This window comes from Labeo rohita, chromosome 9 (assembly GCF_022985175.1).
Source record: "Labeo rohita strain BAU-BD-2019 chromosome 9, IGBB_LRoh.1.0, whole genome shotgun sequence".
Lineage (NCBI taxonomy): Eukaryota > Metazoa > Chordata > Actinopteri > Cypriniformes > Cyprinidae > Labeo > Labeo rohita.
Genome location: NC_066877.1, coordinates 36,850,379 through 36,863,925, shown reverse-complemented (window position 1 = coordinate 36,863,925; position 13,547 = coordinate 36,850,379). Strand labels below are relative to the sequence as shown.

At 39.8% G+C, this 13,547-nt stretch overlaps 1 protein-coding gene across 2 annotated transcripts in view; it reads right to left on the bottom strand.

Annotated features, from left to right (window-relative positions):
* The window catches only part of LOC127171335 (NACHT, LRR and PYD domains-containing protein 3), a 28,298-nt gene extending 18,446 nt beyond the window's left edge, over positions 1–9,852 (bottom strand). Inside the window, exons 1-4 of one of the 2 annotated variants that reach the window (XM_051119914.1) lie at positions 5,869–6,140; positions 523–649; positions 317–430; positions 87–200 (exon numbers count right to left, since the gene is read on the bottom strand). In XM_051119914.1, the coding sequence (XP_050975871.1) occupies positions 87–200; positions 317–430; positions 523–649; positions 5,869–5,932 (419 nt within the window). In that variant the 5' untranslated portion in view covers positions 5,933–6,140. Of the gene's footprint in view, positions 1–86; positions 201–316; positions 431–522; positions 650–5,868; positions 6,141–9,753 lie in introns of those variants that run through there. The other variant, XM_051119915.1, reaches the window with a different exon arrangement.
* Between the last annotated feature and the right edge of the window lie 3,695 nt (positions 9,853–13,547).

Below are 13,547 nucleotides of genomic sequence, written 5' to 3'. Positions count from 1 at the left end.
AAAGGCCTATAAATATAACTTAAAAAAACACACTATGTTGATAATATAAAATTACATGCTATGATTATATTTATATAAAAATGTACCTGAGATCAGTCTTTGTACCTCCACTCTTAAAATCTATTGCATGATCCATAGACATGTCACTCCTCATAGACATACAGCTGGACTCTGGTTCTGATCTCTTCTGCTGAAATAAACTATAATAGAGAGAGATTAAAGTAAAACCTCTGAATTACCATATATAACAAAGAACATCTTCACATGTTGATAATATAAAATGACATGCTATAATTACTTTTATATAAAAACGTACCTGAGATCAGTCCACTTATCTCCACCCTTAAAATTTGTTGGATTATCCATAGACACATCACTCCTCATAGACACACAGCTGGACCCTGCTTCTGCTCTCTTCTGCTGAAATAAACTATAACAGAGAGAGAATAATGTAAAAATTTATGTTAAGATATCAGTTAAAGATATTTAAAGATAAAGATAACAATATTTTGGTCAGTGCACCTGTGTTCATGGCAACCCAAGTTCGATTTCTGTCTCAAGGTCCTTTGCTGGTCCTGTTCTCCTGTCTTTATCCAATGTATTCCTGTCTGCTCTCTACTATCCATACTACAGTATGATGACATTTCCTCTAAAAGCACATGAATGAAACTAGAAGTTATGTTCTCTCTCTTTCCCCTAACATTGGTTAAACTAGCAAACCTGTGTCAAGAATGGATTAACTGTCTGTCAACAGTGTTACATAAGAATTATTGCTGCAAATTTTAACAAGACAATTTAACTAAACCTATGTTTTGTTTATGCAAAATATATTTCTAAACATACTATATGCTCAGTAGTTCCAGGGTTCCATGTTGAGTATAGACCCAAAACACTACCCACTAAAGTTAACATGGTGGACAGTAGCAAACATAGATGGTATTTTATGCACATATTCCTACTGTCAGACCGTTGTGTGCCTGTTTGACTGTTTGTGGTTGTTTTCCCAGTGTATGCCCATATTTGGTCTTCCGGTTCCTGTTCTTGTTTGTCACGTCATTGTCTATCATTTGCAACTGTCGTGTTCTGATTGGCTTGTTTTGTGTATTTAAGTTTGGTTATCCCCTTGGTGTCTTGTCAGTGATTATATTGTCATTCCGTTCATGTTCGTCGTTGTTACTGGTTCCCTGCTGTTTTCCCTGCGTTTGTTTTCTTGTACATTTTGGATTATATTAATAAACTGCACATATTGGATTTCCGCTCTCCTCCTGCTCATTCCACGCACACGACGACAATACACCGTGACAGAATCACTGACCGAACACCTACAAGATGCACTGGGCTGAGGATTTTCTCTGGAATATCCAACAGGCGGGGAGGCCGTTGGAACAATACGTGGAGGAATTCCTGAGCGTTGTTCATTGGGTGAGTTGGAGCGACGCTATGATCAACGCGTGTTTCCACATAGGGCTAACTGATGCTAAGTTGTTCCATTACCCCTGACGATTGCCGCAGACCTGTAGCGGAATTTGTCAACTTTGTCCTTGCTCTATGTAGTTCCAATTACTATGTTGAAGTGGAAGATCCTAATCTTCCCCCTATGTGCAGACACGCGGCCGCTCCAGCTCACCACCAGCCAGCTTCCTCCACGTGCGGTTCCAACGAGCTCCTTTCCTCCTGTCCTCCCTCGTTCACCCCCGTTCTCTACAGTTCCTCCCTCATCCTCAGCCCAGAGCCCGCGGCCAGCTCCCGGCCTCCGCCGCGCTCGCAGCCAGCTCTCGGACGCCGCCGCCCGCGGCCAGCACTCGGACTCCAACAGCGCTCGCGGCCAGCACTCGGACGCCGCCCGCGGTCCGCACTCGGAATCCAGCCGCGGTCGCGACCAGCACTCGGACGCCGCCCGCGGTCAGCACTCGGACTCCAGTCACAGCCAGCACTCGGACGCCGCCCGCGGTCCTTCAAGGTCCCGGCCGATCATGATGGCCAGCGTGCTGGACCCACCATTAATGTCTGTGCGGGCAGTCAATATCCAAGTGGCAGCTGAGCTTCCTCAGTCAAGTCGAGTTGCAGCTGCACTTCTTGAGTCAAGTCAAGCTGCGTCTCCTGAATCAAGTCAAGTTGCAGCTGCGTCTACTGAGTCAAGGCAAGTGACAGCTGCATTTCCAGAGTCAATTCAAGTTGAAGCTGCGTTTCCTGAACCAAGTCAAGTTGTGTCTACTGAGTCAAGTCCAGCTGCAGCTGCGTTTCCTGAGTCACGTCAAGTTGCAGCTGCATCTACAGAGTCAAGTCATGCTGCAGCTGTGTCTACTGAGGCAAGTCGAGTTGCAGCTGCGTTTTCTGTGTCAGGTCAAGTTGCCGCTGCGGTCCCAGTATCAAGTCAAGCTGCTGCTGTTGTTCCAGTGTCAATTAAAGTGCCACCTGCTGTAACAGAGTCAAGTCAAGTTTCTGAGTCAAGTCAGGTTGCAGCTGCGGTTCCTGAGTTAAGTCAAGTTTCTGAATCCAGTCAAGTTTCTGAATCCAGTCAAGTTGCAGCTGCATCTTCTGAATTAGGTCAAGTTTCTGCTACATTTCCTGAGTCAAGTCGAACTGCAGCTGCGTCTGCGGAGTCAAGTCAAGCTGCAGCCGCATCTTCTGAGACAAGTCAAGTTGCAGCTGCGTGCACACCAGGGCCCGAGCTGTCTCCAGCGCGCCCCCCAGAGGCAGAGCTCTCTCCAGCGCGCCCCCCAGAGGCAGAGCTCTCGTCTTGTGTCAAGTCCACTCCAGAACCCTCTTTCGCCGGAGAAGCCGCGCCTATGCCTCCTGAGGTGTCAGCCCAGGCTGTAGAGCCTCATAGGGAGGCGGCGTTAACTTTAGAACTCTCTGCTTCTCCCCCTTTCCTCTCTATTTCTGCTATCCCTGTTCTCCCCAGGTCACAGTCCCTGACACAGTTGCCCACTCTGCCCTGGAAAGCTACAGCGGGTCCTCCAGAGCCAGAGCCGGAGCTCTGTCCAGCTCGCCCTCCAGAGCCAGAGCTCTGTCCAGCTCGCCCTCCTGCACGCCCTCCAGAGTCGGCTCCTCATTCAGCGCGCCCTCCAGAGTCGGCGCCTCCTTCAGCGCGCCCTCCAGAGTCGCCGCCTCCTTCAGCGCACCCTCCTGCGTGCCCTCCAGAGTCGGCGCCTCCTTCAGCGCGCCCTCCAGAGTCTGCGCCTCATCCAGCGCGCCCCCCAGTGCGCCCTCCTGAGCCGGCGCCTCATCCAGCGCTCGCCAGGGCTGGCAGAACCCTAAGTTATCCCAAGAAAATTTTGGGAGGGGGCTACTCCCCTGTTCAGCCATGGCCACCTGGACTGTTTACCTGGCCATGGCTTCCTGAACCCCCGGACCCGCCATGGCCACAAGGACTGTATGCTCGGCCATGGCTCCCTGAACCCCCAGACCCGCCATGGCCACAAAGACTGTGTGCTCGGCCATGGTTCCAAGAACCCCCTAAACCGCCATGGCTCCTAGAGCTCCCAGATCCGCCCTGGAGGCGTAACACTTATCCCTCCAGTGTCTGCCCTGCACTAGCCTCCAGGGCGCCCACTCCCCCACCCTCCCACCCCAGTGTATGTGTTACGGCGCGAGTCGCCCCTTATAAGGGGGGGGGGTAATGTCAGACCGTTGTGTGTATTTGGTCTTCCAGTTCCTGTTCTTGTTTGTCACGTCATTGTCTATCATTTGCACCTGTCGTGTTCTGATTGGCTTGTTTTGTGTATTTAAGTTTGGTTGTCCCCTTGGTGTCTTGTCAGTAACCAAACAATTACACGATGAATCTCAGACATATCCGGATGGGATTAGATGTTTCAGAGGACTTCTGAGTTAGCCGAGAAGCAGTAATAATCTAATTCCTGAACAAATGTAAAACAATTCGTTAGGGAACTGGACCGCGCTTGGTGTTTTTGACTCCAAACGAACCGGTTCATAAGAGTCATTTGTTAATGAAGTCTTATACACTGGGCGCGCTGCATACTACTATCGAGCACATTTTATCGAAAGATGTGTTTTTTGCCATTATTTTGGGTTACGCTGTCACCACGGCTTTTAGGCCTATATCTAGGCTATAGATTTTATTTTAGACAAGTCGTGATGATTTGAGAAAGCAAAATAAGCTGTTTTTGGGGGGCGCCGGAGCCTCTCATTTATCATGAGAGGCTCCGGCGCAATCGTTTAGATTTTTTTTTCTTATCGTAGCGGAAACAATTTACTATGTAATTTTTGGTTATGTAGATTAATTTAAAGGGTTTAGAGCGTGCAGATGAAACGCAGTGATGTTAGCTTATTTTCGGAGCCTGCTGTTTGGGAACGCAGATCTGGGAGATATTTATAATGAAGCACTTTAAGGAGACTTTGCTCAAGCATTTTGGAATGACAAAACTAGCATTTCAGATGCTGTGCAAAGAGATCGGTTAGTTGGTTAGTCCAGTTATGCTGTCCCATCGCAAAGTTACTTGTATTTTTTTTAATGCGCATTAAGGTGTTTCCATCGTTGTTTATGCGCAGGTTTTCTTACCGGATAATAATTTTAACCACTTAGTTGACCACATAATTTTTTTACGTGCATTTTTATAATTTATCCATTCATTAAACAAAATGTGCATAAAAATAGGTGGATTGAAATACTGTGTTATTAGCTTCTTAGTTAGATTTTTTGAGCTAAATGATTTGTTTGGCAAATCACCTCATTGTAATTTGTTTGCACATAGTATTATATAAGGACCATTAGAAGAAATTAGTGTCAAAATTAGTACAACGCTAGTTACATCTTGAATATATCTTTATAGAAAAATGTTAAAACTGAACATGTATTTGCATTATCATAGGTCATGTTTTGTCCTAAGGAAAATTACCATGGTATTATTGGGCCTTTTGGGGGACACGCAGATGCGCAAAGCTTGCATGAGGTGAAACGCATTGCCAGTCAAGACTAACCGATTCATGATTTATAAGAGTTTAATTATTGAATTTATACATTCTCCAGGCATCAAAAACAACAACAACAACAACATTTAAAAAAAATAATAATTTATTGAATGAAAATAAATAAACTGAAGGGCAGCGGGCCAAATTGACTGCCAGGCCACCGGGAATTCTTCCGGTGCTCCCCATGGCCAGTCCGCCCCAGCATTCCGCATAAAAGGCTGGTCTCAGGGCTGTACACTTACTTTTATTTTTAGGAGCACTTTTTCTCATAATTTTAAAAATTTAGGATTACAGTCAAAAATTTCAGGAGATCGTTCTGAGATCATTTTGAGGTTAAATACAGATTTAAAATAATAAGATATAGTTTAATAGATATGATACCATTTTTGAAATCAAATCCTTGCATATCTATGACTGGAAACACATCTAACAATGCCTAGAGAGGGGGAGTTAAGCAACTGGAAATAAGTTATCGAATAAGCGTGTGTCCAAGCCCGGATTAACCATACGGGCAACTGGGCAATTGCCCAGGGGCCCACGACATCTGAAGGGCCCTGGACAGCAAGGGCACGAGCAAAATACTGCATCTGTAATCTCCCGCTTTATATTTAACAAACTGTCCACCCGGGCTTTTGTGCTGCACAGAGATATGCTGCGCTGCCTATGACTTTGAGCGTGAGTTGAGAGCGGTTGAGAGTCAGTCTCATGCGGACTGACCAATGAAGAGAGGGCCTCAAGTTAAGACCCACTCCTCATTGGTCAGTCCGCATGAGGTGGGTCAAAGCTTACGCCGAGCCCGAGCGCGTTACGTGACGTCAGGCGTTGCTACAACAGAAAAAAAAAAATCAGACACAATGGAGAAGCTAAGTGGGAGCGTGAAGTGAAAATTAAAAAAGGAAAAGGACATCAGAAACGCTGAAAATTTTAAGTATATACCTAAAATAGGTAATTTCTGCACTCCTGTTAATGTTGCCGACAGATCTGTTAAGTCAGCTTCCATCAACGACGAGGATAACTCAGCTAGCCAGGACTTTTCTACACCGCCTGCGGCAGCTTACGTTTACAGCCCGGAGAGCGAAGAGCCAGCACCAACTTCAAGCAACAACCCAGAGGCCACGAGTCTGATCGTTGAGGGAAGCGGTGATGGCGGTGGCGGGTCTCCAGTCTCACTGCCGGCGCCACCTGAACCGCTTGTTGAGTCTGGAAGCAGCCCCGGTTTACCGAGGGCCTGCAGCTTTCCAGAACCGGGCCTCCAAGTATCCTGCATCGATAAGGGAGTCCGGACTTGGAAGTAGGACACGCTCTCTCACCAACGATCTGCTTCACTGCCGGCTCCCAAACAATGAAATTGTGCCAAGGGAATGGCTTCTTTACTCGCCATCAACCGGATCAGTTTATTGTTATGCCTGCAAACTTCTGTCATCCCAAAAGCATGCATTTATCAGCGGATTCTGAAACATCCAGAGAGGGTTAGTGATCACGAAAGAGTGCAGAGCATAGACAAAACATGCTGTCTTTATTGCACAGATCTAAATATGCATGCAGAGTGGACGCTTCTCTTGCCCGACAGTGTGAGTCAGAACAGCTGTACTGGAAAGAAGTCCTCAGACCGATAGCTCTATCAATTCCATACATTTCTATTGGGAATAAGTGTTGTTAAATAAACAATGGTTTGAAAGTGTTTGCTTATCTATTCATTTTTTGTGAAAATGGAGGATACTTTCCTCCCTCTCAATGTAGTGGATCTATTTTACCAGATTATACACAGATGCTGATGTGTTTTGTTTTCATAGCATCATATGTGAGTGAATGTCTTTGATAGGGGACATAGTAGTGCATTTGTAGTTCTATGAGCATTTAAATATTTGTAAATCAAAATATGATGACAGTTAGGATTTGAAGTATTGAGTATATTTACTGTATATTACAGTAATATATTCTATATATGACCATATTATGGTGATCCTGGGGTCGTGATGATGGGGCCCTTGAATATTGTTGCCCAGGGTACAACAAAGTGTTAATCTGGCCCTGCGTGGGTCCTATTCTGTTTCCTGAACTCCTGAAACATTGGTGTCTCATATTTTAGAGCCGTCAATACAATTTGGGAAAGAAATCAATCAAACCTGTTCGTGGAAATTGAGATGTAACTCTCTTTGTGACTGTTAACAGTTTGATAAATAACTGTATTTTAACTGTACATTGTTTGTAAGTAACTGTAATAGATTATTTACATTTATTTTGTAATTAAATTATACAGTTACATAATAGTTACTTAAGTTCAAGCTCCTACCACTGTCATCAAGGCATCAAAATGTGCAACAAACACTTGCAATACAAAACGCTGTTCATAACGCTGTTCTCTCTCTCTCTCTCTCTCACACACTCACACACACTCACACACACACAGATTGACATACATGCTCAGGGCAAGTTCTGCAGTCCTACTGTACAATTAATGTAAGCACATTAATTGAGATAGAATGGATCCTGAGAGAAACAGGATTGTGAGTCCCGGCATTCACTCAGATACACAATGTTAGCCGTGTGTTAACAAATGATAAAACAATCCACAGACAACACGAACTGTTTCACTGTAAAATCCAATAGTTTACCTTACTTAGATATAATTAGTTATCTTTACTTCGTTGCTATACTTACTAGGTTTTATTAAGTTACAGCTACTTTCAAGCGAGTAAAACAATTTACTTACTACTTTGAGTGACACTTACTTAAAATATTCAAGTAGCCACAAAGGAACCAATGACATTAATAAACCAGTAAAAGGCAGCAGTGCAGTAATATGTTGCTAATTTGCAAAATAACAACAGAAGAAGAAGAAAATATTTTTTTTGAGGTGGCAATTGTTAATCTGCAGTTATTTTTCACTAGTTACATTCACTCATTTCCCAAAGTCATCTTGAATGTTGTTTCAATACAGCTATATATTTGAGAGAACATCACATAAGCTGACTTCATAAATTGATGTTGATTTTCGTAAAATGTTGTTTGTGTGTCTTATTTTATTTATTTATTATTATTTTTTACTTACCATTATAGTGATTAATGTTCCGTTTGGTTGGGCACTTGGAACTTTGTTTTTCTTATTATAATTTTCTTCCTATTGATGCAGCAATGCAACATGAAGTCATAATGTTTGATTTCAAGGGAAGAAAGGTAATAAGTACATTGCTTTTAGAAGGTAACTTTCTAATTCTGATGTTTTGATTAGCTAAATCTTTTAATTCTTCAGATAATGTATTTTTTATATTTATTAATGATGTTTTACAATTTTATTGTTTTTCATAAATACCTTGAGAAACTTTACTGAGTTGAGACAGTCCTTTAATATTTGTGGTAATGTGCTCAAGTCACAGACTTCAACATTTAGCACGTCAATCACAACAATGGTAACAATTCAATTTTATTTATTTTTATTAATTGTGACAATAACCATTATATTATTTTATTTTCTCTTTTTGTTGTGCTACTACTGACACAAGTCAGTAAATAAAATTAGCAAATAAAAACAACAACAGTAAAACAAAGCAATTGCATAATTTATTCATGCCGCAATGCACTCTGGGAGTCAGTGAGTAGCTATACTAAGTCAAGTGTAAGCCTAAAGTAAATGATTAAGTACCCCCTACAGTTATTTTTAGTTACTAGAGTTCTCGTGTAAGTAAACTATACTAAGCATTTGTCAGTACAACATACTATTCCTTTCACTTTACTTAGTTTTTTTTTAAGGCAATCGGTTTGCATGCTTTTTTTAAGTAAGCCCAGCTAATTAGATTTTATAGTGTTGAAAAATAAAATATTAAAACAAGCTACAAAATATGTCCTTCACTTACCTTATTTACATACAGATTCGCAAAATCCACCGCCTTTCTAGTTATAAGTCGTGCCTTAGCTCAACTCTGAACATCTGCTTTCACTTAAAAGACACGTATACAACTGCGGTCAAGTCACCTCGGTTCAGAAAAACACAGTCAAGCCAGTAACGATTGAAATTCGAGTGCGCGCATATCTCTGTGATATCTCTATGATTACGGTACTTTCAGGAATAACACAGACAGAACGCCCTTTCACAGCGCTGTAGACGCCAAAAACTGAGATATCATTTTCATTGATCAAGTACCCCCTAGCGTTCTTTTTTAGTTACTAGAACTCTCGTGTAAGTAAACTATACTAACTAAACATTTGTCAGTACAACATACTATTCCTATTCCGGTTTTCATGCTTTTAAGGAAGCCCAACTAATTAGATATTACAGTGTGACATTTCTGGAGATTTTTTTATTTTGTTTTGTTTAATATCCGCGTTATTTATTCGTGTCTTTGACGGTTGTGTATTATATTATTATTTAAATATCACCTTTCAAATCAGCAGCATTCGTAGAAAACGATATATGGGATATTATTACACTTTAGAGGGTATAATGACCCCATTTCTAATAAGCAGAAAAAAAATCAACTGTCAGTACAGGACATCCCATACTATATGCACGCCTCATTTGAAACCATTTTGCTGCAGCGTTTTTGACATATGGGACATTACACTTTACCGGGCTATAAAGACCCCATTTCCAAATAAATAAATAAATAAATAAATAAATAAATAAATAAAAACCAATGGTAAGTTCTGATACAGGACATTAATTGAGATAAACAGATCCTGAGAGAAACAGGATCATGACGCCGCATTCACTCAGATACACAATGTTATTTGTGTGTTAACAAATGCTAAAAAACACAGACAACACGAACTGCTTGAAAAAGAAAATATTAAAACATAAGCTACAAAATGTCCTTCACTTACCTTATTTACATACAGATTCGCAAAATCCACCGCCTTTGTAGATACACGTGAAGTCGTGAGAACATCTGCTTTCACTTAAAAGACGCCTAAGCAACTGCGTCAAGCAGCGGTTCAGCAGAGGTTCAGAAAAACACGCTGAAGCCAGCAGCGATTGAAATTAGAGTGCGCGCAAATTACTATGAGTACAGTAGTTTCAGGAACAACACAGAAAAAACGCGCTTTCTCTGTAGACGCCAAAAACTGAGAGATAATATAACAACATGACATTTGTCGTTTTTTTTTTTTTTTTTTTTTTTTTTTTTTTGCAATTTTGCTTTAAAATTCGCGTTATTTATTCGTGTCTTTGACGGTTGTGTGTTACATTATTATTTAAAGATCACCTTTCAAATCAGCAGCATTCATAGAAAACGATACATGGGATATTATTACACTTTAGAGGGGTATAAAAACCCCATTTCTAATAAACAGGAAAAAAATAATCAACTTTCAATTCTCATACAGGACATCCCATACTATATACACGCCTCATATGAAACCATTTTACTGCAGCATTTTTGAGATACAAGACATTATTGCAATTTACAGGGGTATAAAGACCCCAATTCTAATAAGTAGAAAAAAACAATAGTCAGTTTTTTATACAGGACATCCCATACTATATACATGCCTCATATGAAACCATTTTGCTGTGGCATTTTTGAGATATAGGACATTAGTACAATTTATGGGGGTATAAAGACTCAATTTCTAATAAGTAGGAAAAAAACCCAAAACAAAACAATGGTCAGTTGTCATACAGGATGTCCATACTATATGGCAGTTTGAAGTTGCACAAAATTCTTAATGACAGTTCTCCAATTTTGAGACCTATAGAAATGTCCATTTAAATAAGTAGAGAAAAACAATGACCATTTCATGCAATTCATCTTCCACTCTATCAGCACAGCTAATATGAAGTCTGAGTACTTTGGCAGTTTGGTGTAGCATGCATCAGAATATGACAAAATGCTCAAAGATATTAGACCATGCTGCTCAAAACTGCCACAGAGCAAAGAATTCATGTTAGGTGTTCTGACAGTGTGTGAGGTACGGTGTGACAGTTCTGACAGTGTGTGTGTGTGTGTGTGTGTGTGCGTGAATTTTATATGAGCAGTGCTGATAGAGTAAGAGGTGTCTTGTGTGGAAAGGCTATTGTTTTTTTTTTTTTTGTTTTTTGTTTTTTTATGTATATAAATTGATGTTTCTAAGCCTCAAAATTGGAGAAATAATGCACTGTCTTTAAGAATTTTGTTGAATTTGCATGTATGCAACTTCAAACTGCCACAGTACACAGACTTCACATGAGGTGTACTGGAAAAATAGGAGGTATTTTAGAAGAAATAGCCATTATTTTTTCTACTTATTTAAAAATATATTTCTATAGTTCACAAAACTGAAGAAATTGTGCAAACTTTCAGAATTTTCTTGACTTTGAACTCCAAATTGATATGGTAAAATGTCTTTGTATAAAGGGTGCACATAGTATGGGAGGTGCCTTATAGAAGTCATTGTTATTTTTTTAATAATTAGAATGCATAAATGTAGAGATTTATAACTCTATAACTGAAATAATTGCATGTTCCTTCAAAAATGATACAGTAAACCGTGTTCCTTTGATTTTCTTGAGATTTACACACAGTCTGAAATCTGAATAAATAAGCTTTCCAGTGATGCATGGTTTGTTAGGATAGGTAAATATTTGGCCGAGATGCAACTATTTGAATATATGGAATCTGAGGGTGCAAAAAAAAAAAAAAATCTAAATATTGAGAAAATTGCCTTTAAAGTTGTCTGAAAAAGTTCTTAGCAATGCATATTACTAATCACAAATATATTATACACATATATTTACAGTAGGAATTTTACTAAATATCTTCATGGAATATGATCTTTAATTAATTTCCTAATGTTTTTTGGCATAAAAGAAAAATCTATAATTTTGACCCACACAATGGATTTTTGGCTACTGCTACAAATATACCCCAGCTACATAAGACTGGTTTTGTGGTCCAGGGTCACATACAGAAGATGGGAGATGACTTGTAAGAATCAACTTTTTTTCTACTTAGTAGATTACAACTCTCTATAAGCCTCTAAAGCCAAATAATGGTATACTTCTCTAAAATGCCTCAGTAAAACTACTAAAATTATTAGGCATGTTGATATTCTGGTCATATTTTTTTTCCAAACACATTTTACCAATTCCAAACCACATCAGTCTTAATAACTACTGTCAATTTTGTATTTAATCATTTAGATGTGATATATAATTGTCTGTGAAGGCTGGAAGTGAAAAACTCCTTATATTCAGGTGTGCATAATTATTAGGCATGTTTTCTTTTACAGATAAAATGAGCCAAAAAAGATATTTAACCCAGACTAAAAAATGTCCTACTTATTAAATGCCCATGAGAAGAATGCAATACTAATGCATTACAAAAATTTGCAAAGTTAAGGCTTGACCATTGGACAGCGAAATGCTTGTTGAGTCTGCATGGTCAGAAAAAACAGGTGGAGAGAGAAAAGATGCATGTTAACTGCAAAAGAATTAGGAATTAAGGTGAAGAATTAGGTGTGACACTATCAGGAACCGTTTAGTCTCCAGCACCACCATTTTCCAGAACTGCAACCTACAGAGTCTTCAGAAGTACAATGTGTCAGGTTCTCAGAGACTCTGCTTGGTAAAAAATCCTAAAAAATGCCCCTGACTTAATAAGTATAACAAGCTGACGTGTTGTGAAATACATGAAGACAGTTTTTTATTTATTTTTTTTTTTTAAATAGGCTTTATAGACAGATAAGTTGAGAGTGACTCTTGAAGGACAAGCATCACATCCTCTTGTACCTCTGATTCAAGAATTTATCTTCCAAAATCTGGCACTAAGTTTTGGTTCATGTTTAGTCTCCTATCCTGAAAAGTCTGACTTGCAGAGATGGACTAAAATGAATTAGTTATTAAGACTGATGTGGTTTGGAATTGGTAAAATGTGTTTGGAAAAAAAAAAAAAAATATGACCAGAATATCAACATGCCTAATAATTCTGCACAATGTGTGTATATATATATATATATATGTGACGGTGTAGGTGATGGTGAAATGATGGACACTGCAAATCAGGTTGGTGGTCACTCAAGGCTTCTTTTAATTTTCCTATCCAGACACTGAAACATACAGGACCAAAGGTTGGTTAATTGGCAGCTCAATGATGACGCATGTCAGTCAGCAGCGAAGCTTCGTGAAACTGCTGCTAATTACATTTTCTCTGAGCGAATGTGAACATACAGTGGACATAAATCTGAATAAAACATACATAAAAATAAAATACAAAACTGTACTCTTTTAGAATCACATCAATGCAGTGAAACCGTAAACTCAAGTGACCAATATTTTTGTATAACAAAAAGAAAGAACAGAAAACGCAACTCAAATGATGCAACAGTTCAGCACGTGCGAGTATGCAGCACGTGTGCTAATGCTAGCGGCTAACGATTTACACATAGAACATGACAAAAACCGAATAAAACACATACCTGAAACATACAGGACCAAAGGTTGGTTAATTGGCAGCTCAATGATGACGCATGTCAGTCTTAAAATGAAATATACGGAGGTTCAGAGTTTACAAGAAAGCTGATACACACATACACTTTCTTTTATCATCACAAATAACAACTAGGAGCGGAATAATCTTTTCTGAAGTATTAAAGTTGAGCTTTGTGCTCGAAAACAATCAAAACTCTGTTAATAAGACGGA